At 47.3% G+C, this 27,876-nt stretch overlaps 2 protein-coding genes across 2 annotated transcripts; both read left to right on the top strand.

Moving 5' to 3' along the window:
- Window positions 1-1,215: 1,215 nt before the first annotated feature.
- Window positions 1,216-8,108, top strand: LOC134757579 (speedy protein E4-like). Its single transcript, XM_063700614.1, has 7 exons — window positions 1,216-1,493; window positions 2,274-2,504; window positions 3,330-3,388; window positions 4,161-4,246; window positions 6,280-6,448; window positions 6,572-6,675; window positions 7,532-8,108. Exons 1-6 carry the CDS (start codon window positions 1,385-1,387, stop codon window positions 6,629-6,631), a joined length of 714 nt encoding a protein of 237 aa, XP_063556684.1. The 5' UTR covers window positions 1,216-1,384; the 3' UTR covers window positions 6,632-6,675; window positions 7,532-8,108.
- A 7,376-nt stretch (window positions 8,109-15,484) lies between these two features.
- Window positions 15,485-23,185, top strand: LOC115931292 (speedy protein E4). The gene is made up of 7 exons (XM_031003523.3): window positions 15,485-15,768; window positions 16,549-16,779; window positions 17,605-17,663; window positions 18,436-18,521; window positions 20,547-20,715; window positions 20,839-20,942; window positions 21,799-23,185. The coding sequence occupies exons 1-6, from the start codon at window positions 15,660-15,662 to the stop codon at window positions 20,896-20,898; spliced, it is 714 nt and encodes a 237-aa protein (XP_030859383.2). The 5' UTR covers window positions 15,485-15,659; the 3' UTR covers window positions 20,899-20,942; window positions 21,799-23,185.
- The last annotated feature ends 4,691 nt before the right edge of the window (window positions 23,186-27,876 follow it).

The raw sequence follows: 27,876 nt of genomic DNA, 5'->3' as shown, positions 1-27,876 counted from the left end.
TCAGTTGTGCCTTTCCCATCAGCGAGAGACTCCTAGGAGCCCATTAGGAAGCTGTGCCAGAACTCACAGGTTCTTTGGATGGTATCTGAGATAGTATCCAGCTCTTACATTTTTATTTTTTCCGAAAAAAATATTTTTGAGACTGAGTCTCACTCTGTCCTCCAGGCTGGTGTGCAGTGGTGCAATCATAGCTCACTGCAGCCTCAAATACCTGGGCTGAAGCAATCCTCCTGCCTCAGCCTCCCAAGTACTGGGACCACAGGTGTGTGCCACGATTCCTGATTACTTTGTTTATATTTTGTAGAGATGACGTTTTGCTATGTTGCCCAGACTAATCTTGAACTCCTAACCTCAAGTGACGCTCCTGCCTTGGCCTCCCAAAGGAGGGGGATTATGAGCAGGAGCCCCTGGGCCTGGCTGAGATTTTTCCCCTTAGTCTTTTTATACACAGGATATTTTATTCATAAAATACATAAATAGTAGGAAAATTTTGGGGTCAAGTGAAATGGATATGTTGTAATAGTTGATATATAGACCAGAGTTCCTTAGCTGAACTGGAGGGGCAGGCTTTAGGTGATCCATGGATGCCCTGAACTTGTGGACACCATTGAAAATCTGTACGAACCCACGGACAGTCTCCTGTGATTTTCATTCCTCAAAATGTCTCTTGGACTCAAAGATGCCTGAGAGCAAAGGATGCGTGTTCCCCTACTATAGGATCCAGGATAGTGAATATCAGTAAACATTCAGCAAAAAAGCTTTGCCACATTGAGTACTTCCACTTAACATCTCCATTCAACAAGTCAATTTACCCAGGATCTCCTGTATATGTTAATCTCACTCTTGGAAGGTCTCATCATTCTGCTTACCCTAAATTTCCTTCCACCTTCCTCCCTCTCTCACCAGACTAGACTCTGAAATGGGAAGGAGAGGCGGGGAAGAGAGCCCAACACCCCCTCAAGTTTAGAGTGGAGAGGACACAGCCTCTGCTGGGACAGGGAAAAGAGGAATGTGGAGACCCTGAGGATGCTTTTGGACAATGCTCAGAGGTTGGGACATTGCCAGGAGATACCATTCACCCCGGATCTCCAAGAAAAGAGATCAGTCTGGCAGTTACATGTGTTTTTCTTCAAACTAGTTGCCAGCTTGGAACGACCGATGACATCAGAGATTCCGACTTTCCTGATTGGAGGGAGCGGACTCTGGTTGCTTGGGAGTTCAGGTGGACAACAGCAACTTCTCAAAACTGCTCTTCACTCCTAACTTCTCTCGAGCCTCTAGAAGAGAAACGGACTCTTCTGGGCCCTAACGGAGTCTGGAAGAAGGCTTTGGACAGAACAGGGACTAGGTTTTGTGGACAGAAACAAAGTGTTTGGGAGAGATTATGGCCAGTGGTCAAGCGCGCCCCGCGTTTGAGGAGGAGAGCCCCCAGCCTAGCACAACGGTGCGGTCCCCCGAGGTGGTGGTGGATGATGAAGTGCCAGGACCATCAGGTGAGGTGACTGGAGGGAGCAGCGATAGGAGATGATTGACTGAGGAGAGGGAAGGGGGCCAGTTACTGGGAATCTGAAGCACCTGAGTAGGGTGTGTGGGAAAGAAACGACGGACTCAGGAAGCCAGGGATCGGGGAAGGAGGGTGCAGGGAATGGGGCCAAGCATGGCCACGTGGAAAGAAAGTCTGGGGAGCAATGAAGGGGGTCAGGAGATGTGCTCAAAAGATGAGAGAGGAAGGCCGAGGCGGACGGATCACGAGCTCAGAAGATCGAGACCATCCTGGTTAACACGATGAAACCCTGTCTCTACCAAAAATACAAAAGTGAGTTGGGCATGGTGGTGCGTGCCTGTAGTCCCAGCTACTCAAGAGGCTGAGGCAGGAGAATCATTTGAACCCAGAAGGCGGAGGTTGCAGTGAACCAAGATTGTGCCACTGCACTCCAGTCTGGGCAACAAGAGGGAGACTCCATCTCAAAAAAAAAAAAAGAGAGAGAGAGACAGAGAGCAGACAGAGCTCAAGGGAAGGTTTCCATTTTTCTCCAATTGAAAGTTCTTATCTGTAATGAGGAAATGTTTTGAGGACAGAGAGCTGGAAGAATGGGGAGGTGAGGGAGAGGCAGATGGGGATCAGCAAAGGAGAAAGGTGGAAACATGGCTTGGAGAAGCTGACAGTCTGCGAGGCTTGGGAGGATGGAAGAGTAGTTTGAGGTTCCTGGGTCGGGGCCTCTAAGGTGATCAATGGCGGAAACATGACACCACGGCCTGGTTTCTTCACTCAGCCCCTTGGATAGATCCCAGCCCCCAGCCTCAATCCCTTGGCCTGAAAAGGAAGAGCGAATGGTCAGACGAATCCGAGGAGGAGCTGGAGGAGGAGCTGGAGTTGGAGCGCGCCCCTGAGCCCGAGGACACCTGGGTGGTGGAGACGCTGTGTGGGCTCAAGATGAAGCTGAAGCGAAAGCGAGCATCCTCCGTGCTCCCTGAGCACCACGAGGCCTTCAACAGGCTCCTTGGTAGGAGGATACCCCAAAAAGCACCTCCAGCCCTGTTCTTTTAAAAAAGTGGAATCTTTCAATAATCACACTTTCCCAATAAGAAGAATATGCCCTCCTGGGGGGTGAGCGCTCCATGCAGGAGGAGGATGCTTAGGAGATAGAGGATTAGGCTAGTCTTAATAAAGGTCTGCACTGGAAATAAGAAAGCTTGGTTTCTGGCCAGGTGCAGTGGCTCATGCCTGAGATCTTGGTGCTTTGGGAGGCTGAGGCGGGAGGATCTCTTGAACTCAGGAGTTTGAAGTTGCAATGAGCTATGATTGCACCACTGCACTCCAGCCTGGTTGACAAGGAAAGACCCTGACATAAAATAAATAAAATAAAACAAAATAAAAGATAAAAGAAAGCTTGGTTTCAGCTGTACCCTCTGAAACTCTATGTCTCTTGATGACTTTTCTAAACCTAAGTGTCTCCATCCGTGGAGGGGGATAACAAGGCCATGGGCACACCCAGCTGTGACTATCTCAGGAAGCAATGATGGGAATTCTATTATGACTTCTGCGGTGGTCCCTTCCTGTCTGATGGGAGGACATCATGGCTTATTCACAGCTCTTCATCCTGTAGACTCTGACACCGAAGGCCTCCTTCGGCCTCTCCTCAGGGGAATCTCAGAGCAGGAGCGTCCCTCCTTGCCCAGTGAAAGTCCTTCTCTCCTCTCCCATCCACCTAAGCCTTGGCCACAATCCTGAGACTTCCCCCAGAGGGACACAGTTCTCCTCTCTGCTCTGTTGCTCCCACGGCAACCCTGTTCCACTTCTCACCCTGACACAGGCTCTCTTTTCACAGGGGATCCTGTCGTTCAAAAATTCCTGGCCTGGGACAAAGACCTGAGGGTGTCAGACAAGGTAAGGTTGTTCTCCACTCAACTGTGTTCCTGCTTTAACACACGTCCTGGGGAAGGGTGCAGCGTCTAAACCCACAGTTTCTCTCCTCTCTCCCTCTACCATCTCCCACCTGCTGATTCCATACTCTTGGGCGCCCACGTTTTGATTTTTATTTTTTCAGAAACAGGGTCTCGTTCTGTTGCCCAGGCTGGAATGCAGTGTTGCCATCATAGCTCACTGCAGCCTCAGCCTGCTGGGCTCAAGTGATCCTCCCGCCTCGGCCTCTCCAATAGCTGGGACTCCAGGCGTGAGTCACCGCCCCCAGCTATTCTAGGTCTTCTCATAATTTGTCAGCATCTCCCTCGGGGCTCTGGTAGCCTGTTGCATAGTTGATGGGTGGCCCCTGCCTCTGCACAGGGTCCTTTGGAATCCAGGCCCTGGGCCAGTCTTGAAACTCCTGACCCCTATCCTCTCAGATCTTTGGGACAGTCCTTTGCCCCAGCTCACCAAGACCTTCCTGACAGTAGCAGCCCTAGACACTCTCCCTCCAGTGATCCCATTGGAGCTCATCATCATGGGAGCATCACAGACCTCCCTCCCTCCGACTTCCCGGATTTGCAGCTGACTTTCAACACTCTCCACCCGCAAGCCCCCAATGAGCATAGTCACCCAACACTGAGGTTCCTTCTGTGATAGACAACCGCGCCCCAGCCCCTGTTCCCTTCTCTCCACCATCTTCCTCTTCCAGGATGTGACCAACCTTTCTCTCTCTCTACTCCCTTCTCTCCATCAGTATCTCCTTGCTATGGTCATAGCGTATTTTAGCCGTGCCGGCCTCTTCTCATGGCAATACCAACGCATTCATTTCTTCCTGGCTCTGTGAGTAGTTTGCTTCTTCCCACCTGTCAATATCCAACACCCTGGGACAGTGGACAAAGTGGGATTCCAACCTTCCATCTATTTTTTTACCCTATTTCTCCTCTTTACTCTGTATATAAAAACGATAAGATTATACTATGGTGTTCTTAGTCTGTTCTTTCTAAAAACAAACACAAATGCAGTTGACAAATAGTAGAATCAAACAAAAGGAAACATAAACCCGTCCTAAGGGGAAAGGAAAGCCGTGGACACGACCCTGCTCCCCAAGCAAGCAGCCATTTCTGGTTCTCTCGTCTCTCTCCTTCCCATATCAACACCAAATGCAATTTTCCATCCTCCTTCTCCAGGTTCCCATGACAGAGGCAGAAATTCAGGTCATCCTCGCATAACACAGATCCATCATCAAATACTCCCTGCTGGGCCTTCCTGGGAGTCCTGCCCCAAGCCAGGGGGCTTCCTAGTGCTGCCTGAATAGCTTTCCAAAGCACAGCTCCCACCCCCCGCCCCTTCACTGCCCACCTGAACAACCTCCTTAGCTGATTTGTCTCTAAATGGAGGCCCGGGTCCACAGGGCGAATTCAACCCTCTCTGCAGTCCTTCTACCACCAAACCTGCCCACCATCTTCATGTTTCCTTGTTTGCTTTCGCCACTCCTTCCAAATGCCCTCCACTCCATTTTGATTTTGTGTTTTCTGTCTGGGTGTCCTGCACACATGTGGATCTGAAGGGAATGACCCATTCCTTAAAGTCAGTTCAACCCCACAGCCTTTGCGATGCCTCCCCTGATCTTCCAGCTTCTGCACGCCCACAGCACTTTAGCGACATCCTAGGATAATGTGACATTTTGGATTCGTTTATCTGCCCTCCTTTTCCCCAAATCCATCAGAGTAGACCCCTGTTGAAGGCAGGGTCTTGTCAAAATATCAAAGTTTTTGTTTTTGTTTTTACCGGACAGAGACTTGCTCTGTCCCTCAGGCTGGAGTGCAGTAGCCAGATCATAGCTCACCGCAGCCTCCATCTCCTAGGCTCTAGTGATGCTCCCACCTCAGCCTCCTGAGTAGCTGGGACTACAGGTGCATGCCATCACATCTAGCCAGTTTTTATGATTTTTAGTAGAGATGACGTTTTGCTATGACACCCAGGCTGTTCTGGAACTCCTGGGTTCTCACCTCAGCCTCTCAGAGTGCTGGTATTATAGACATGAGCCACCCAATCAGCCAAAATATCAAAGTATTCCTGAAACACTCAGCACAGTTCTTTTCATTTTGCAAGTGCTCATGTTATATTGACTCTATGGAATAATTCATATGGCATTTGCCTATAAGATAAATCTTTCTTTCTTTCCTTCATTCATTCATGTATTCATTTATTCAACAAAACCTTATGAAGTTCATCATATGTGCCAGGGAATAGGAAGGATGGGAAGGGAGAGTTCACAGCAATGCTTGTTGAATTAATGCACCAAGATAAACAAAGCCCTCTAGTGGCCTTTTGGTAGGTGAGAGATGATTTACAGAAGCACACCAGTCAGTTCCTGTCCTTGGGGGCACTTATGATGCACGGGGGAAGACAGGTGTGTGCATACATGACAAGGAAGGGGGGTGTGGGAGGAACAGGGGTGGGGACTAGGATGAGGTGACGCCATCTGTCTTGTACAAGGATGGCAGGACACATCCTTAGGATAAGACTTGGGTTGTTTTTAAATTCAGAGGGGGTCTTGCCATATTACCCAGACTGGTCCCTAACTCCTGGCCTCCAGTGATCCTCCTGCCTGGACTCCCAAAGTGCTGGGATTCCAAGCAAGAGCCACCACTCCCAGCCACCACTTGGATCATCTCCTTCCTGAAGGTGTGAGAGGCGCCCTTAGCAGGTCTCTGTCCAGCGGGGCCTCCTGAGGAAGGCAGGGCTCTCTGCAGGGCGGCTGTTGGTGCTGAGCTGAGGAAGGTCCCCTGCCCTCCTCTCTGAGAGGCTGCCCTCAGGCAGGGGTCCCTCCTGGTGGGGCCCCTGAGCAGCAACCTGATCTCTCTCCCCAGCTACCTGGCCAGTGACATGGAGGAGGACAACCAGGCCCCAAAACAAGACATCTTCTCCTTCCTCTATGGGAAGAACTACTCCCAGAGACCCTTGTTCCATAAGCTTCGATACCAGCTCCTCTGTTCCATGCGCTGGAGGACGTGGGTTTCCCCAGAGGAGATGGAGGAGGTAGGTGGGGCCATATGAGGAGGTGGGGGTGGGGAGGGATGGGGTGGATTGGAGGCTGGAGGAGGGCAGAGAGGGGTCTTCCTGGGGAATCCCTGGCTTCTCAAGTGGTGTGTGTTTTTCCAGATCCAGGCTTATGACCCAGAGCACTGGGTGTGGGCCCGAGATCGCACCCTCATTTCCTAGAGCTCCGGGGACATGGAGGCCTGAGGTCATCGGCCTGAGGGAAGGTACGTGTGTATCCTCCAGGGTAAAGGCAGAATATTCTCATCTATAAGAAAATCCAAGGAACTCAACTGCTTGATCCGGCTTCAAGCCTGGTCAACATGGCGACACCCCATCTCCACAAAAATACAAAACTGAGCCGGGCGTCCTGGTGGGCGCCTCTAGTCCCCACTACTCAGGAGCCTGAGGCGGAAGGAACAGCAGAGCCCCGGAGGTCGGGGCTGCAGTGAGCTGTGATTCTGCCACTGCACTCCAGCCGGGACGACAGAGTGACACTCTTTCTCAAAAATGAGAATACTACCTAGGTCCAGGGAGGTGCATTATGGTTGATACACTTGAGTTACTGATTTGGGGAAAGGATTCGGTGAAGATTTGGTTGACATCTTGTGCCGCTAACCACATTTAGGACCGAGCATTAGACTAAAACATGAGAGATTAAGGTTGGGGATTAGGAATCTGGTCTGCTGGTTCCTGAGGTTGTCGCGTTAGACATGTTTGTAGCATGGTTAAAAGTTTAGATCTTAAGCAATATAAAGGGCACCAAGTGTGATGAAGTCCAAAGCCATGTCCTCCAAGGGTGCTCTACTCCCTGGGTGGACCCACCCAAAGTCCTTGCTATGAAGCAGATCACTGGGGCTAACCTGGGGTAAATTAAGTGATTTTTGGAGTCAAGCTCACCAAAGTGTGAGTACCAGAATCAAAAATGATGGTTCAGAATCAGGGTTGACAATAAAGGGTTAGAGATAAAATCGGATTTATATATTGCTCTGAACTCTAGTTAGGATTGACGTGGGATGGGAATAACCTTCCTATCTAGAGATCTCCCTCCTTGAAGTGTGACATCCTCTCTCTCACTTCCAGAACACTGGGCCCAGGGGAGATGGGAATTTTCAGCAGGAAGTTTATCGCGACGCTAATGCCAGACACCAGGAAGGGAGAGAGGAGCCTCCTGTGCAGATCATCTACAAGAAGCTGGACTCTTCTAGAAGGGGCAAAATAGAGTGACCAGGTTTTCCTCCTAGGAGCCATGGAGGTATTTCTAGGAGGCAGTGGAGGGAAAGTGAGAAACCAGGGGTGTTTCTGGTTCCACCCCTTCCTGCGGCAAAACCTCCCTTTTCACGTTGCTGAATCCCAGCCTCCCCTGGGCTGGAAGCTGGAGTTCCTGTTTCCTATGGACTTGGTTGCCACAGTCCAGAGCATTTGAAGGCACAGCGCGGGCACTCAGATTGTCACGGAATTCTTTGTAAAATATGAAATTACTGCCATAGGATTTTAAGAGATAGTTTAATAGATACTGTACATTTTATTGGTTTATTTTTCAAATGTTGGCCATAGAATTATTACTAGGTTGATTTAAAATAGTTTGGGGTTTTTGTAGTTTTGAAAACATGCTGTTCCTATAGAGTTCTCTGACGGTTGTTATATACACATAAATATCATTTAGTTTTCATTTTTAAGAGAGGATTCTTTTTATCGTCAATGTTTTCTCTTTAAATCGTTTTATCTATTATTAAATGTGCTCCTGAAGCGAGCACTCTTGTTATCTATGATACTGACCTAATATATCCATTATATTTATAGCTAGGTGGTAGTTCCCCTACATTCTTGTAAATAGAAATGTTTATTTTCTGTTTACTGTTGGTTACTGAATTGTGAGAATTCAGTTGTGATTTTTAACATGCATTCCATATATACTAACATGTCCAATATATACTATACAGTTTATTTGTTTATTTTGAAAATGATGGGCATGGCATTATTACTACATTTATTTAACTAGTTTAGAAATACAAGTATTTTTTAAAAGACACTGTTCTTATGAAGTTGTGTGATGGGTGTTACACCTGTTATATACACATAGATATAATTCTGTTTTCATTTGTAAGAGAGGATTCTTTTTATCCTAAATGTTTTATTTTTAAATCTTTTTATCTGTTATTACATGTGCTGCTGAAGGGAGCACTGTTATGACCTAGAGTAGTTACATAATATATCTATTATATTTATAGCTAGGTGGCATTTCCCCGAAAGTCTTGTACAAATAAATTTTTATTTGATGTTGAGTGTTTGCTTGTTATTGAACTGTGAGAATTCAGACGTAATTTTTTAGCTTGTATTGAAAGGTTTGTATGTTACTTTAAAGAGGACATGTGTTTGAAAGGAGGACAGGAGCTGTGTGTTTCAAAGAGGACAGTGAGTGCACTGCGCTACCTGGGAAATTGCAATAAAGATGAAGTTTTCTCATCTTCACAACGACTGTGACCATATTGGTCTGGATTGCTTATTTGTTGTCCAATGACATTTTTGTTTAATGCGGTTTTAGTTATTTGAACAAATCTATTAACCCTGGAAAATAATGCTGAATCTTTGTGTTTCTTTGTTTGTTTGTTTGTTTGTTTTTGAGATGGAGTCTTGCTCTGTCACCCAGGCTGGAGCGCAGTGGCGCAATCTCGGCTCACTGCAAGCTCCACCTCCTGTGTTCACGCCATTCTCCTGCCTCAGCCTCCCAAGTAGCTGGGACTACAGGCACAGGCCACCATGCTCGGCTAATTTTTTGTATTTTTAGCAGAAACGGGGTTTCACCGTGTTAGTCAGGATGGTCTTGATCTCCCGACCTCGTGATCCATCCGCCTCGGCCTCCCAAAGTGCTGGGATTACAGGCGTGAGCCACCTCCCCTGGCCCTTTATTTTATTTTATTTTATTTTATTTTATTTTATTTTATTTTATTTTATTTATTTATTTATTTGAGACAAGGATCTTGTCCCATTCCCCAGGCTGAAATGCAGTGGCTCAATCTCGGCTCACTGCAACCTCCACCTCCCAAGTTCAAGCAATTCTCTTGTCTCAGCCTCCTGAGAAGCTGGGATTAAAGGCGCCTGCCACCAGGCACAGCTAATTTCTGTATTTTTCGTAGAGGCACCATTTCACCATGTTGGCCGGGCTGGTCTCCAACTCTTGACCTCAGGTGGTCCGTCCCCCTCGGCCACCCAAAGTGCTAGGATTGCAGGTGTGAGACACTGCATTGCATTCGGCCCATACAGTAAAACTATTTCTGAGAGGAGGGAAGTATCTCGGGTTAGTTAGTAGACATCAAATCACTGAAGTCAATGAACTCTGAGGAGATGCTTGACAGACACACAAGATAAGGAGGAGGAGGTTGCAAAGTGTTGATGTTTGTGTAACCACAAGCATGGCTGAGCCTAGAATGCAATTACTATTCCAGCACATGGAACCGTGAAGCTATTGTTACAGATTACCTTCATTCTAGGACCCTGGTGTCGCCAATACCATAAACCACATGCAAATGAGGCAAGTAAGATCTGGGAGGAATTTGAGAAGCGTTTGTGCAATGTCCAGGAGTGAACTTACAATGGGATGAACTTAGGGAGTTAACAAGAGTCTGCACTGACCCTGAACACTCCAAACATTCTTGGGATGGCCAGGCACAGTGGCTCATGCCTGTCATTTCAGCACTTTGGGAGGCCCAGGTGGGCAGATGGTTTGAGCCCAGAAGTTCAAGAGCAGCCTGGGCAACATGGCGAAACACACCTCTATAAAAATACAAAACTGGGCCTGGCACGGTGGCTCAAGCCTGTAATCCCAGCACTTTGGGAGGCCGAGGTGGGCAGCTCACGAGATCAGGAGATCGAAACCATCCTGGCTGACATGGTGAAACCCTGTCTCTACAAAAAAAAATACAAAAAATTAGCCGGGCGTAGTGGCATGCACCTGTAGTCCCAGCTACTCAGGAGGCTGAGGCAGGAGAATCACTTGAACCTGGGAGGTAGAGGTGGCAGTGAGCCTAGATCACGCCACTGCACTCCAGCCTGGGTGTGACAGAGCGAGACTCCATCTCAAAAAAAAAAAAATACGAAACTTAGCCAGGTGTGGTGGTGCACACCTGCAGTCCCAGCTACCCAGCAGGCTGAGGTGGGAGGATTGCTTGGGCCTGGGAGGTCGAGGCTGCATGAGCCGTGATCATACCACTGCACTCCAGCCTGGGCAAGAGAGCAGGACCCTGTCTCAAAAAAAAAAAAAAATTCAAAACATTCTTGGGGACTGCAGGTCTGTTGTATCTATCTGCCAATGATGTAGTCACAGGGTAAACAGACCAAATATTGCCCACATCTCCTGTTTAGTGCCATCTCTGCTGTTAGAGAATCCCAAGCCTAGAAGGAGGGAAAGCTAATTCTTCTGCTGACTTGGTGAATCTGCCTGTGTGACTGGCTATTGGTCAGCCTGCCATGGATTGCTGCCTGAGTTGCCTTCCTGTCCCTTGCTGCATCCAATCAGGGTCCAACCAATCCACTCAAAAGTATTAGGATGAGTAGCAGTAAGCATGAAAAATACAGGATTACTTTCCAGAATACATAAAGACCTTCTATAAATCAATAAAAATGCAAAGCAACTTGATGTTTAAAATGCGCATGAAACATGAATAGGAGACTCACAGAAGAAGAAATGGCTGTATACAGATGAGTAACTTCACCTATCAGACTGGCAAAATTTAAGAGATTGGTAATATACCGTGTTAGTGAGTGTCTTAGTCAGTTTGTTCTGTTCTAACCAATTCTCATAGACTGGGAAACTTAAAACATTTCTTTCTCACATTTCTGGAGGCTGAGAAGTCCAAGATCAAGGTGCCAGGACAGGCAGTGTCTGGCGAGGGCCCATTTGCTGGTTTGCAGACTGGAAATCTTAAACATTTCTTTCTCATAGTTCTAGAGGCCAGGAAGTCCAAGATCAAGGTGCCAGGAGAAGCAGCATCTGCTGAAAGTCAGCTTGCTGGTTTGCAGATGGCTGTCTTCCTGTTGCTCCCTCACATGGCAGAGAGCAAAGAGAGAGAAAGCAAGCTGTCTCTTTTGTTAAAAGGGCACTAAAGCTATCATGAGGGTACCACCCTTAGGAGCTAATACATCCCAAAGGCTCTATATCCAAGTACAATTATATTGGAGATTAGGGTTTGATATGGTTTGTCTGTGTCCCCATTCAAATCTCAACTTGAATTGTATCTCCCAGAATTCCCACATGTCATGAGAGGGACCCAGGCAGAGGTAATTGAATTGTGGCGGCCGGTCTTTCCTGTGCTATTCTCCTGATAGTGAATAAGTCTCAGCAGATCTGATGGGTTTATCAGGAGTTTCCACTCTTGCTTCCCTTGCATTTTCTCCTGCCGCCACCATGTAAGAAGTGCCGGTCGCCTCCTGCCATGACTCAGGCCTCCCAGCCATGTGGAACTGTAAGTCCAATTAAACCTCTTTTTCTTTTCAGACTTGGATATGTCTTTATCAGCAGCACGAAAACGGACTAAGACAGGGTTTCAACATATGAATTTTGAGGGGGGGCACAGATTCAGTTCACAGCAGTGAGGATGCAGGGAAATGAAGACTCTCTACACTTTGGGTTGGAATTTAAACTTGTAAATTAGACTTGTAAGGTCTTCAGAGACTCACCTATGACTTGCGAGATCAAGGCTGTGTTCTGGCAGGTCTCTCACCACTGGCAAAAAAAAAACAGAAAAATATCATTCCCATTGAATATCCTGCTACATAATGAATTTTCACATTGAACATTTAATTTCCCATTTAAATAAACCCATCTGGAATTTGATTTCTATATGTGTTTCTTTTTTCCAAATAATTAGCTAGTTATCCCAGCACCGTTTGTGGCATAATCTACACTTTCCCCACTGGGATATGCCATAATAGCATATAATGCATTCCTATAGAAACTTGAGACTCTTTCTGGATTTTCTATTCTGTTTATTGTATCAAGGATCATAAACTGGGTCCCTCTACCCCATTTCAGGGCTCCAGATGTGTTTTTGATCTTGTTTTCATTTTTGTCAGAAGTGTGTTTGAATATTGTGAATTTTCATGCCTTTAGGCAGCTCACAAAGTCAGGCCTATCTTAGAGCAAGGTACTTGCCCAAGCCCTTAGAGCACTTGAGGATTTTGCCTGGAGTGACACTAGCAACATGCTGTTTTAACACTTTCACCTTAGAGCACATTTTGGTGTCTGGCAGTGGACATTCCCTCTCATTCTTCTTTTGTGATGGTTCCTTAAGTACTCAGTTCTCTAGATAAACTTTTACATTGTTTTGTCAACATCTTTGGGGGAAAAACTCTTTGAGATTTTGATTGCAATCGCATTAAATTCCTAAATTCATTTGGATTGAATGTACAGTTTTACCATATTGAAACATCATTTAGACATTTTGTAAGTCTCTATTCAGTTCTTTTATATTCTCAGTGAAAATTTTTAGTGTTTCTTCTTTTAATTGAGATGCGGTCTCACTCTGTCACCCAGGCTTGAGTGCAGTGGCGTTAACTCGCCTCACTGCAGCCTTCGCCTCCCAGGCTCAAATGATCCTTCCACTTCAACCTCCCGAGTAGCTGGCAGTACAGGCAGGCGCCACCACACCCAGGCTAGTTTTTTATACTTTGGTGGAGACAGGGTTTTGCCAAGTTGCCCAGGCTGGTCTTGCACTCCTGCGCTCAAGCAATCCTCCTGCCTTGGCCTCCCAAAGTGCTGGAATTCCAGTTGTGAGCCAATGTTAGGGGGCTTGTCGACCAGCATACAGGGGCCTTGGAGGCTGCTTCAAAAGTTCCCACTAAGCCAAGGATACAAAGCCTGGTGACAGCCCTCCCATGTGAGGCCCAGGTCTTACTTACCTCGCTCAAAAAATCTTTCCTGCTCATTTCATTTGAGAGTGATTTTGCTTTCTTTGGGATCTCTATTGCGCTGCCCCACCCAGAGAGTTCCAAATCTGAATGGACTCCAATGATGAAGTTAAATCAGCCCCCACCTCAGTCCTTTGGAATTCGAATCTGTGGGGCTGAGTCCTGGCATCTCTATCTTAATGTTCCTAGTTGAGATCCTTAGGCTGAAAGGCTGGTATTTGCAAAGCACTTCTTCTCCTCCAAACTCAGCCTCCGAACTAGCTGGGACTACAGGTGTGTGCCACCACACCAGGCTAATTTTAAATTGTTTTGGAGAGACGGAGTCTCACAACGTTACTCAGACTCGTCTCCAACTCCTGGGTTCAAGTGATTCTCCAGCCTTGGCCTCCCAAAGTGTAGGGATGACAGGCAGGAGCCACCATGCCAGCCAATAAAGCCCTTCTGTTTCACTTGAATGATATCTGTGGTGCATAGCTACAGCCATTGTTGTATTAACCTGCATCACTGAAGGAAAAGAGAAGGGGAGAAGTGATAGTTTTGCTTTTCCCTGAACATATCAGATGAAACCTGAACTGTTTAGCTCATTTTTGGACAATGTATTGACATAATTGAAGATGGCTGCCTTATTGTAGCCTGTCTACAGAAGGTGCCTAGAAGACAGAGGAATATGCAAAACTGGCTTGAAGAGTGATTAATCAGAACTTTACGTGGTACAGAAGAGAAATTTTAAAGGCAACAGAATATTGATCTTCTAATGTTTGAAAGCCTATTAAATAGGAGAGAAAGATGATTTTCTGTTTTGTTGTCAAAGGATCCAACCAGTTCTGATGGTTGAAAGCATCGTGAATGCGAAGGTCCACTCAACGTAAGCAGAGTTTCCGAACAATTGGACTTCCACAGCGACGGGATCTGCCTCCTCATTCAGTTGTGCCTTTCCCATCAGCGAGAGACTCCTAGGAGCCCATTAGGAAGCTGTGCCAGAACTCATAGGTTCTTTGGATGGTATCTGAGATAGTATCCAGCTCTTACATTTTTATTTTTTCCGAAAAAAATATTTTTGAGACTGAGTCTCACTCTGTCCTCCAGGCTGGTGTGCAGTGGTGCAATCATAGCTCACTGCAGCCTCAAACACCTGGGCTGAAGCAATCCTCCTGCCTCAGCCTCCCAAGTACTGGGACCACAGGTGTGTGCCACGATTCCTGATTACTTTGTTTATATTTTGTAGAGATGACGTTTTGCTATGTTGCCCAGACTAATCTTGAACTCCTAACCTCAAGTGACGCTCCTGCCTTGGCCTCCCAAAGGAGGGGGATTATGAGCAGGAGCCCCTGGGCCTGGCTGAGATTTTTCCCCTTAGTCTTTTTATACACAGGATATTTTATTCATAAAATACATAAATAGTAGGAAAATTTTGGGGTCAAGTGAAATAGATATGTTGTAATAGTTGATATATAGACCAGAGTTCCTTAGCTGAACTGGAGGGGCAGGCTTTAGGTGATCCATGGATGCCCTGAACTTGTGGACACCATTGAGAATCTGCACGAACCCACGGACAGTCTCCTGTGATTTTCATTCCTCAAAACGTCTCTTGGACTCAAAGATGCCTGAGAGCAAAGGATGCGTGTTCCCCTACTATAGGATCCAGGATAGTGAATATCAGTAAACATTCAGCAAAAAAGCTTTGCCACATTGAGTACTTCGACGTAACGTCTCCATTCAACAAGTCAATTTACCCAGGATCTCCTGTATATGTTAATCTCACTCTTGGAAGGTCTCATCATTCTGCTTACCCTAAATTTCCTTCCACCTTCCTCCCTCTCTCACCAGACTAGACTCTGAAATGGGAAGGAGAAGCGGGGAGGAGAGCCCAACACCCCCTCAAGTTTAGAGTGGAGAGGACACAGCCTCTGCTGGGACAGGGAAAAGAGGAATGTGGAGACCCTGAGGATGCTTTTGGACAATGCTCAGAGGTTGGGACATTGCCAGGAGATACCATTCACCCCGGATCTCCAAGAAAAGAGATCAGTCTGGCAGTTACATGTGTTTTTCTTCAAACTAGTTGCCAGCTTGGAACGACCGATGACATCAGAGATTCCGACTTTCCTGATTGGAGGGAGCGGACTCTGGTTGCTTGGGAGTTCAGGTGGACAACAGCAACTTCTCAAAACTGCTCTTCACTCCTAACTTCTCTCGAGCCTCTAGAAGAGAAACGGACTCTTCTGGGCCCTAACGGAGTCTGGAAGAAGGCTTTGGACAGAACAGGGACTAGGTTTTGTGGACAGAAACAAAGTGTTTGGGAGAGATTATGGCCAGTGGTCAAGCTCGCCCCCCGTTTGAGGAGGAGAGCCCCCAGCCTAGCACAACGGTGCGGTCCCCCGAGGTGGTGGTGGATGATGAAGTGCCAGGACCATCAGGTGAGGTGACTGGAGGGAGCAGCGATGGGAGATGATTGACTGAGGAGAGGGAAGGGGGCCAGTTACTGGGAATCTGAAGCACCTGAGTAGGGTGTGTGGGAAAGAAACGATGGACTCAGGAAGCCAGGGATCGGGGAAGGAGGGTGCAGGGAATGGGGCCAAGCATGGCCACGTGGAAAGAAAGTCTGGGGAGCAATGAAGGGGGTCAGGACATGTGCTCAAAAGATGAGAGAGGAAGGCCGAGGCGGACGGATCACGAGCTCAGAAGATCGAGACCATCCTGGTTAACACGATGAAACCCTGTCTCTACCAAAAATACAAAAGTGAGTTGGGCATGGTGGTGCGTGCCTGTAGTCCCAGCTACTCAAGAGGCTGAGGCAGGAGAATCATTTGAACCCAGAAGGCGGAGGTTGCAGTGAACCAAGATTGTGCCACTGCACTCCAGTCTGGGCAACAAGAGGGAGACTCCATCTCAAAAAAAAAAAAAGAGAGAGAGAGACAGAGAGCAGACAGAGCTCAAGGGAAGGTTTCCATTTTTCTCCAATTGAAAGTTCTTATCTGTAATGAGGAAATGTTTTGAGGACAGAGAGCTGGAAGAATGGGGAGGTGAGGGAGAGGCAGATGGGGATCAGCAAAGGAGAAAGGTGGAAACATGGCTTGGAGAAGCTGACAGTCTGCGAGGCTTGGGAGGATGGAAGAGTAGTTTGAGGTTCCTGGGTCGGGGCGTCTAAGGTGATCAATGGCGGAAACATGACACCACGGCCTGGTTTCTTCACTCAGCCCCTTGGATAGATCCCAGCCCCCAGCCTCAATCCCTTGGCCTGAAAAGGAAGAGCGAATGGTCAGACGAATCCGAGGAGGAGCTGGAGGAGGAGCTGGAGTTGGAGCGCGCCCCTGAGCCCGAGGACACCTGGGTGGTGGAGACGCTGTGTGGGCTCAAGATGAAGCTGAAGCGAAAGCGAGCATCCTCCGTGCTCCCTGAGCACCACGAGGCCTTCAACAGGCTCCTTGGTAGGAGGATACCCCAAAAAGCACCTCCAGCCCTGTTCTTTTAAAAAAGTGGAATCTTTCAATAATCACACTTTCCCAATAAGAAGAATATGCCCTCCTGGGGGGTGAGCGCTCCATGCAGGAGGAGGATGCTTAGGAGATAGAGGATTAGGCTAGTCTTAATAAAGGTCTGCACTGGAAATAAGAAAGCTTGGTTTCTGGCCAGGTGCAGTGGCTCATGCCTGAGATCTTGGTGCTTTGGGAGGCTGAGGCGGGAGGATCTCTTGAACTCAGGAGTTTGAAGTTGCAATGAGCTATGATTGCACCACTGCACTCCAGCCTGGTTGACAAGGAAAGACCCTGACATAAAATAAATAAAATAAAACAAAATAAAAGATAAAAGAAAGCTTGGTTTCAGCTGTACCCTCTGAAACTCTATGTCTCTTGATGACTTTTCTAAACCTAAGTGTCTCCATCCGTGGAGGGGGATAACAAGGCCATGGGCACACCCAGCTGTGACTATCTCAGGAAGCAATGATGGGAATTCTATTATGACTTCTGCGGTGGTCCCTTCCTGTCTGATGGGAGGACATCATGGCTTATTCACAGCTCTTCATCCTGTAGACTCTGACACCGAAGGCCTCCTTCGGCCTCTCCTCAGGGGAATCTCAGAGCAGGAGCGTCCCTCCTTGCCCAGTGAAAGTCCTTCTCTCCTCTCCCATCCACCTAAGCCTTGGCCACAATCCTGAGACTTCCCCCAGAGGGACACAGTTCTCCTCTCTGCTCTGTTGCTCCCACGGCAACCCTGTTCCACTTCTCACCCTGACACAGGCTCTCTTTTCACAGGGGATCCTGTCGTTCAAAAATTCCTGGCCTGGGACAAAGACCTGAGGGTGTCAGACAAGGTAAGGTTGTTCTCCACTCAACTGTGTTCCTGCTTTAACACACGTCCTGGGGAAGGGTGCAGCGTCTAAACCCACAGTTTCTCTCCTCTCTCCCTCTACCATCTCCCACCTGCTGATTCCATACTCTTGGGCGCCCACGTTTTGATTTTTATTTTTTCAGAAACAGGGTCTCGTTCTGTTGCCCAGGCTGGAATGCAGTGTTGCCATCATAGCTCACTGCAGCCTCAGCCTGCTGGGCTCAAGTGATCCTCCCGCCTCGGCCTCTCCAATAGCTGGGACTCCAGGCGTGAGTCACCGCCCCCAGCTATTCTAGGTCTTCTCATAATTTGTCAGCATCTCCCTCGGGGCTCTGGTAGCCTGTTGCATAGTTGATGGGTGGCCCCTGCCTCTGCACAGGGTCCTTTGGAATCCAGGCCCTGGGCCAGTCTTGAAACTCCTGACCCCTATCCTCTCAGATCTTTGGGACAGTCCTTTGCCCCAGCTCACCAAGACCTTCCTGACAGTAGCAGCCCTAGACACTCTCCCTCCAGTGATCCCATTGGAGCTCATCATCATGGGAGCATCACAGACCTCCCTCCCTCCGACTTCCCGGATTTGCAGCTGACTTTCAACACTCTCCACCCGCAAGCCCCCAATGAGCATAGTCACCCAACACTGAGGTTCCTTCTGTGATAGACAACCGCGCCCCAGCCCCTGTTCCCTTCTCTCCACCATCTTCCTCTTCCAGGATGTGACCAACCTTTCTCTCTCTCTACTCCCTTCTCTCCATCAGTATCTCCTTGCTATGGTCATAGCGTATTTTAGCCGTGCCGGCCTCTTCTCATGGCAATACCAACGCATTCATTTCTTCCTGGCTCTGTGAGTAGTTTGCTTCTTCCCACCTGTCAATATCCAACACCCTGGGACAGTGGACAAAGTGGGATTCCAACCTTCCATCTATTTTTTTACCCTATTTCTCCTCTTTACTCTGTATATAAAAATGATAAGATTATACTATGGTGTTCTTAGTCTGTTCTTTCTAAAAACAAACACAAATGCAGTTGACAAATAGTAGAATCAAACAAAAGGAAACATAAACCCGTCCTAAGGGGAAAGGAAAGCCGTGGACACGACCCTGCTCCCCAAGCAAGCAGCCATTTCTGGTTCTCTCGTCTCTCTCCTTCCCATATCAACACCAAATGCAATTTTCCATCCTCCTTCTCCAGGTTCCCATGACAGAGGCAGAAATTCAGGTCATCCTCACATAACACAGATCCATCATCAAATACTCCCTGCTGGGCCTTCCTGCGAGTCCTGCCCCAAGCCAGGGGGCTTCCTAGTGCTGCCTGAATAGCTTTCCAAAGCACAGCTCCCACCCCCCGCCCCTTCACTGCCCACCTGAACAACCTCCTTAGCTGATTTGTCTCTAAATGGAGGCCCGGGTCCACAGGGCGAATTCAACCCTCTCTGCAGTCCTTCTACCACCAAACCTGCCCACCATCTTCATGTTTCCTTGTTTGCTTTCGCCACTCCTTCCAAATGCCCTCCACTCCATTTTGATTTTGTGTTTTCTGTCTGGGTGTCCTGCACACATGTGGATCTGAAGGGAATGACCCATTCCTTAAAGTCAGTTCAACCCCACAGCCTTTGCGATGCCTCCCCTGATCTTCCAGCTTCTGCACGCCCACAGCACTTTAGCGACATCCTAGGATAATGTGACATTTTGGATTCGTTTATCTGCCCTCCTTTTCCCCAAACCCATCAGAGTAGACCCCTGTTGAAGGCAGGGTCTTGTCAAAATATCAAAGTTTTTGTTTTTATCTTTACCGGACAGAGACTTGCTCTGTCCCTCAGGCTGGACTGCAGTAGCCAGATCATAGCTCACCGCAGCCTCCATCTCCTAGGCTCTAGTGATGCTCCCACCTCAGCCTCCTGAGTAGCTGGGACTACCGGTGCATGCCACCACATCTAGCCAGTTTTTATGATTTTTAGTAGAGATGACGTTTTGCTATGTCACCCAGGCTGTTCTGGAACTCCTGGGTTCTCACCTCAGCCTCTCAGAGTGCTGGTATTATAGACATGAGCCACCCAATCAGCCAAAATATCAAAGTATTCCTGAAACACTCAGCACAATTCTTTTCATTTTGCAAGTGCTCATGTTATATTGACTCTATGGAATAATTCATATGGCATTTGCCTATAAGATAAATCTTTCCTTCATTCATTCATGTATTCATTTATTCAACAAAACCTTATGAAGTTCATCATATGTGCCAGGGAATAGGAAGGATGGGAAGGGAGAGTTCACAGCAATGCTTGTTGAATTAATGCACCAAGATAAACAAAGCCCTCTAGTGGCCTTTTGGTAGGTGAGAGATGATTTACAGAAGCACACCAGTCAGTTCCTGTCCTTGGGGGCACTTATGATGCACGGGGGAAGACAGGTGTGTGCATACATGACAAGCAAGGAGGGTGTGGGAGGAACAGGGGTGGGGACTAGGATGAGGTGACGCCATCTGTCTTGTACAAGGATGGCAGGACACATCCTTAGGATAAGACTTGGGTTGTTTTTAAATTCAGAGGGGGTCTTGCCATATTACCCAGACTGGTCCCTAACTCCTGGCCTCCAGTGATCCTCCTGCCTGGACTCCCAAAGTGCTGGGATTCCAAGCAAGAGCCACCACTCCCAGCCACCACTTGGATCATCTCCTTCCTGAAGGTGTGAGAGGCGCCCTTAGCAGGTCTCTGTCCAGCGGGGCCTCCTGAGGAAGGCAGGGCTCTCTGCAGGGCGGCTGTTGGTGCTGAGCTGAGGAAGGTCCCCTGCCCTCCTCTCTGAGAGGCTGCCCTCAGGCAGGGGTCCCTCCTGGTGGGGCCCCTGAGCAGCAACCTGATCTCTCTCCTCAGCTACCTGGCCAGTGACATGGAGGAGGACAACCAGGCCCCGAAACAAGACATCTTCTCCTTCCTCTACGGGAAGAACTACTCCCAGCGACCCTTGTTCCATAAGCTTCGATACCAGCTCCTCTGTTCCATGCGCTGGAGGACGTGGGTTTCCCCAGAGGAGATGGAGGAGGTAGGTGGGGCCATATGGGGAGGTGGGGGTGGGGAGGGATGGGGTGGATTGGAGGCTGGAGGAGGGCAGAGAGGGGTCTTCCTGGGGAATCCCTGGCTTCTCAAGTGGTGTGTGTTTTTCCAGATCCAGGCTTATGACCCAGAGCACTGGGTGTGGGCCCGAGATCGCACCCTCATTTCCTAGAGCTCCGGGGACATGGAGGCCTGAGGTCATCGGCCTGAGGGAAGGTACGTGTGTATCCTCCAGGATAAAGGCAGAATATTCTCATCTATAAGAAAATCCAAGGAACTCAACTGCTTGATCCGGCTTCAAGCCTGGTCAACATGGCGACACCCCATCTCCACAAAAATACAAAACTTAGCCGGGCGTCCTGGTGGGCGCCTCTAGTCCCCACTACTCAGGAGCCTGAGGCGGAAGGAACAGCAGAGCCCCGGAGGTCGGGGCTGCAGTGAGCTGTGATTCTGCCACTGCACTCCAGCCGGGACGACAGAGTGACACTCTTTCTCAAAAATGAGAATACTACCTAGGTCCAGGGAGGTGCATTATGGTTGATACACTTGAGTTACTGATTTGGGGAAAGGATTCGGTGAAGATTTGGTTGACATCTTGTGCAGCTAACCACATTTAGGACCGAGCATTAGACTAAAACATGAGAGATTAAGGTTGGGGATTAGGAGTCTGGTCTGCTGGTTCCTGAGGTTGTCGCGTTAGACATGTTTGTAGCATGGTTAAAAGTTTAGATCTTAAGCAATATAAAGGGCCCCAAGTGTGATGAAGTCCAAAGCCACGTCCTCCAAGGGTGCTCTACTCCCTGGGTGGACCCACCCAAAGTCCTTGCTATGAAGCAGATCACTGGGGCTAACCTGGGGTATATTAAGTGATTTTTGGAGTCAAGCTCACCAAAGTGTGAGTACCAGAATCAAAAATGATGGTTCAGAAACAGGGTTGACAATAAAGGGTTAGAGATAAAATCGGATTTATATATTGCTCTGAACTCTAGTTAGGATTGACGTGGGATGGGAATAACCTTCCTATCTAGAGATCTCCCTCCTTGAAGTGTAACATCCTCTCTCTCGCTTCCAGAACACTGGGCCCAGGGGAGATGGGAATTTTCAGCAGGAAGTTTATCGCGACGCTAATGCCAGACACCAGGAAGGGAGAGAGGAGCCTCCTGTGCAGATCATCTACAAGAAGCTGGACACTTCTAGAAGGGGCAAAATAGAGTGACCAGGTTTTCCTCCTAGGAGCCATGGAGGTATTTCTAGGAGGCAGTGGAGGGAAAGTGAGAAACCAGGGGTGTTTCTGGTTCCACCCCTTCCTGCGGCAAAACCTCCCTTTTCACGTTGCTGAATCCCAGCCTCCCCTGGGCTGGAAGCTGGAGTTCCTGTTTCCTATGGACTTGGTTGCCACAGTCCAGAGCATCTGAAGGCACAGCGCGGGCACTCAGATTGTCACGGAATTCTTTGTAAAATATGAAATTACTGCCATAGGATTTTAAGAGATAGTTTAATAGATACTGTACATTTTATTGGTTTATTTTTCAAATGTTGTCCATAGAATTATTACTAGGTTGATTTAAAATAGTTTGGGGTTTTTGTAGTTTTGAAAACATGCTGTTCCTATAGAGTTCTCTGACGGTTGTTATATACACATAAATATAATTTAGTTTTCATTTTTAAGAGAGGATTCTTTTTATCGTCAATGTTTTCTCTTTAAATCGTTTCATCTGTTATTAAATGTGCTCCTGAAGCGAGCACTCTTGTTATCTATGATACTGACCTAATATATCCATTATATTTATAGCTAGGTGGTAGTTCCCCTACATTCTTGTAAATAGAAATGTTTATTTTCTGTTTACTGTTGGTTACTGAATTGTGAGAATTCAGTTGTGATTTTTAACATGCATTCCATATATACTAACATGTCCAATATATACTATACAGTTTATTTGTTTATTTTGAAAATGATGGGCATGGCATTATTACTACATTTATTTAACTAGTTTAGAAATACAAGTATTTTTTAAAAGACACTGTTCTTATGAAGTTGTGTGATGGGTGTTACACCTGTTATATACACATAGATATAATTCTGTTTTCATTTGTAAGAGAGGATTCTTTTTATCCTAAATGTTTTATTTTTAAATCTTTTTATCTGTTATTACATGTGCTGCTGAAGGGAGCACTGTTATGACCTAGAGTAGTTACATAATATATCTATTATATTTATAGCTAGGTGGCATTTCCCCGAAAGTCTTGTACAAATAAATTTTTATTTGATGTTGAGTGTTTGTTATTGAACTGTGAGAATTCAGACGTAATTTTTTAGCTTGTATTGAAAGGTTTCTATGTTACTTTAAAGAGGACATGTGTTTGAAAGGAGGACAGGAGCTGTGTGTTTCAAAGAGGACAGTGAGTGCACTGCGCTACCTGGGAAATTGCAATAAAGATGAAGTTTTCTCATCTTCACGACTGTGACCATATTGGTCTGGATTGCTTATTTGTTGTCTAATGACATTTTTATTTAATGCGGTTTTAGTTATTTGAACAAATCTATTAACCCTGGAAAATAATGCTGAATCTTTTTGTTTGTTTGTTTGTTTTTGAGATGGAGTCTTGCTCTGTCACCCAGGCTGGAGCGCAGTGGCGCAATCTCGGCTCACTGCAAGCTCCACCTCCTGTGTTCATGCCATTCTCCTGCCTCAGCCTCCCAAGTAGCTGGGACTACAGGCACAGGCCACCATGCTCGGCTAATTTTTTGTATTTTTAGCAGAAACGGGGTTTCACCATGTTAGTCAGGATGGTCTTGATCTCCCGACCTCGTGATCCATCCACCTCGGCCTCCCAAAGTGCTGGGATTACAGGCGTGAGCCACCTCCCCTGGTCCTTTATTTTATTTTATTTTATTTTATTTTATTTATTTATTTGAGACAAGGATCTTGTCCCATTCCCCAGGCTGAAATGCAGTGGCTCAATCTCGGCTCACTGCAACCTCCACCTCCCAAGTTCAAGCAATTCTCTGGTCTCAGCCTCCTGAGAAGCTGGGATTAAAGGCGCCTGCCACCAGGCACAGCTAATTTCTGTATTTTTCGTAGAGGCACCATTTCACCATGTTGGCCGGGCTGGTCTCCAACTCTTGACCTCAGGTGGTCCGTCCCCCTCGGCCACCCAAAGTGCTAGGATTGCAGGTGTGAGACACTGCATTGCATTCGGCCCATACAGTAAAACTATTTCTGAGAGGAGGGAAGTATCTCGGGTTAGTTAGTAGACATCAAATCACTGAAGTCAATGAACTCTGAGGAGATGCTTGACAGACACACAAGATAAGGAGGAGGAGGTTGCAAAGTGTTGATGTTTGTGTAACCACAAGCATGGCTGAGCCTAGAATGCAATTACTATTCCAGCACATGGAACCGTGAAGCTATTGTTACAGATTACCTTCATTCTAGGACCCTGGTGTCGCCAATACCATAAACCACATGCAAATGAGGCAAGTAAGATCTGGGAGGAATTTGAGAAGCGTTTGTGCAATGTCCAGGGGTGAACTTATAATGGGATGAACTTAGGGAGTTAACAAGAGTCTGCACTGACCCTGAACACTCCAAACATTCTTGGGATGGCCAGGCACAGTGGCTCATGCCTGTCATTTCAGCACTTTGGGAGGCTCAGGTGGGCAGATGGTTTGAGCCCAGAAGTTCAAGAGCAGCCTGGGCAACATGGCGAAACACACCTCTATAAAAATGCAAAACTGGGCCTGGCACGGTGGCTCAAGCCTGTAATCCCAGCACTTTGGGAGGCCGAGGTGGACAGATCACGAGATCAGGAGATCGAAACCATCCTGGCTGACATGGTGAAACCCTGTCTCTACAAAAAAAAATACAAAAAATTAGCCGGGCGTAGTGGCATGCGCCTGTAGTCCCAGCTACTCAGGAGGCTGAGGCAGGAGAATCACTTGAACCTGGGAGGTAGAGGTGGCAGTGAGCCTAGATCACGCCACTGCACTCCAGCCTGGGTGTGACAGAGCGAGACTCCATCTCAAAAAAAAAAAATACGAAACTTAGCCAGGTGTGGTGGTGCACACCTGCAGTCCCAGCTACCCAGGAGGCTGAGGTGGGAGGATTGCTTGGGCCTGGGAGGTCGAGGCTGCATGAGCCGTGATCATACCGCTGCACTCCGGCCTGGGCAACAGAGCAGGACCCTGTCTCAAAAAAAAAAAAATTCAAAACATTCTTGGGGACTGCAGGTCTGTTGTATCTATCTGCCAATGATGTAGTCACAGGGTAAACAGACCAAATATTGCCCACATCTCCTGTTTAGTGCCATCTCTGCTGTTAGAGAATCCCAAGCCTAGAAGGAGGGAAAGCTAATTCTTCTGCTGACTTGGTGAATCTGCCTGTGTGACTGGCTATTGGTCAGCCTGCCATGGATTGCTGCCTGAGTTGCCTTCCTGTCCCTTGCTGCATCCAATCAGGGTCCAACCAATCCACTCAAAAGTATTAGGATGAGTAGCAGTAAGCATGAAAAATACAGGATTACTTTCCAGAATACATAAAGACCTTCTATAAATCAATAAAAATGCAAAGCAACTTGATGTTTAAAATGTGCATGAAACATGAACAGGAGACTCACAGAAGAAGAAATGGCTGTATACAGATGAGTAACTTCACCTATCAGACTGGCAAAATTTAAGAGATTGGTAATATAGCATGTTAGTGAGTGTCTTAGTCAGTTTGTTCTGTTCTAACCAATTCTCATAGACTGGGAAACTTAAAACATTTCTTTCTCACATTTCTGGAGGCTGAGAAGTCCAAGATCAAGGTGCCAGGACAGGCAGTGTCTGGTGAGGGCCCATTTGCTGGTTTGCAGACTGGAAATCTTAAACATTTCTTTCTCATAGTTCTAGAGGCCAGGAAGTCCAAGATCAAGGTGCCAGGAGAAGCAGCATCTGCTGAAAGTCAGCTTGCTGGTTTGCAGATGGCTGTCTTCCTGTTGCTCCCTCACATGGCAGAGAGCAAAGAGAGAGAAAGCAAGCTGTCTCTTTTGTTAAAAGGGCACTAAAGCTATCATGAGGGTACCACCCTTAGGAGCTAATACATCCCAAAGGCTCTATATCCAAGTACAATTATATTGGAGATTAGGGTTTGATATGGTTTGTCTGTGTCCCCATTCAAATCTCAACTTGAATTGTATCTCCCAGAATTCCCACATGTCATGAGAGGGACCCAGGCAGAGGTAATTGAATTGTGGCGGCCGGTCTTTCCTGTGCTATTCTCCTGATAGTGAATAAGTCTCAGCAGATCTGATGGGTTTATCAGGAGTTTCCACTCTTGCTTCCCTTGCATTTTCTCCTGCCGCCACCATGTAAGAAGTGCCTGTCGCCTCCCGCCATGACTCAGTCCTCCCAGCCATGTGGAACTGTAAGTCCAATTAAACCTCTTTTTCTTTTCAGACTTGGATATGTCTTTATCAGCAGCACGAAAACGGACTAAGACAGGGTTTCAACATATGAATTTTGAGGGGGGGCACAGATTCAGTTCACAGCAGTGAGGATGCAGGGAAATGAAGACTCTCTACGCTTTGGGTTGGAATTTAAACTTGCAAATTAGACTTGTAAAGTCTTCAGAGACTCACATATGACTTGCGAGATCAAGGCTGTGTTCTGGCAGGTCTCTCACCACTGGCAAAAAAAACAGAAAAGTATCATTCCCATTGAATATCCTGCTACATAATGAATTTTCACATTGAACATTTAATTTCCCATTTAAATAAACCCATCTGGAATTTGATTTCTATATGTGTTTCTTTTTTCCAAATAATTAGCTAGTTATCCCAGCACCGTTTGTGGCATAATCTATACTTTCCCCACTAGGATATGCCATAATAGCATATAATGCATTCCTATAGAAACTTGAGACTCTTTCTGGATTTTCTATTGTGTTTATTGTATCAAGGATCATAAACTGGGTCCCCGTACCTCATTTCAGGGCTCCAGATGTGTTTTTGATCTTGTTTTGGTTTTTATCAGAAGTGTGTTTGAATATTGTGAATTTTCATGCCTTTAGGCAGCTCACAAAGTCAGGCCTATCTTAGAGCAAGGTACTTGCCCAAGCCCTTAGAGCACTTGAGGATTTTGCCTGGAGTGACACTAGCAACATGCTGTTTTAACACTTTCACCTTAGAACACATTTTGGTGTCTGGCAGTGGACATTCCCTCTCATTCTTCTTTTGTGATGGTTCCTTAAGTACTCAGTTCTCTAGATGAACTTTTACATTGTTTTGTCAACATCTGCGGGGGGAAAAACTCTCTGAAATTTTGATTGCAATCGCATTAAATTCCTAAATTCATTTGGATGGAATTTACAGCTTTACCATACTGAACCATCATTTAGACATTTTGTAAGTCTATTCAGTTCTTTTATATCTTCAGGAGAGGGGAGGGGAGGAGAGAGGGGTGGGAAAGCGAGAGGGGGAGGGAGAGGAGGAGGGGTGGGAAAGCGGGAGGGGGAGGGTGGTGGGAGGGGGAGGGTGGTGGGAGGGGGGAGGGGAGGGGAGGGGAGGGGAGGGGAGGGGAGGGGAGGGAAGGGAAGGGAAGGGAAGGGAAGGGAAGGGAAGGGAAGGGAAGGGAAGGGAAGGGAAGGGAAGGGAAGGGAAGGGAAAAGATGGGGATAGGACAGACCTCTGTAAATCCGAGACAGCCCTGCGTCTTGCTCAGGGTCCCTGGGAGGGCAGTGAGACTCCAGAGAGGGATGGTGGTGTGCAAGGATCACGAAAACTCCCATGATAGGCACCAAACCAAGCAGCAGAAACAGCTTCCAGATACGACGAGACCCTTGGGCAGGAGCAGAGGATGTCTTACACCTACCTCTATGGACCAACCTGGCCCTGGACCACCTGATTTCACGGACAATCAAGGATATGTCTCATATACGTGGCGGGGAGGGTGATTCCAGAAACAGATGGCTTCCTCCTCAAGGGCTGGCGTTGCACAGCTCCTAGGCACGACCTTAAAGAAAGGGAGGGGAACCCCAGATTGACTGTGCCAGCCTCTGTGGATAAACAAGGAAACATGCCCCTCCGAAGAGCTTGAATCGTTCTTGGCGGTCTTATTGTCGCCCTGCTGGGCGTGTTCCTCCCGGGCTCCGGTGGAGAACCACCTCTTGTT

The sequence above is a fragment of the Gorilla gorilla genome, chromosome 19, assembly GCF_029281585.2.
Source record: "Gorilla gorilla gorilla isolate KB3781 chromosome 19, NHGRI_mGorGor1-v2.1_pri, whole genome shotgun sequence".
Taxonomy (NCBI): domain Eukaryota; kingdom Metazoa; phylum Chordata; class Mammalia; order Primates; family Hominidae; genus Gorilla; species Gorilla gorilla.
Note: the sequence above shows the minus strand (reverse complement) of the source record. Positions and strands in the feature narration are given on the sequence as shown.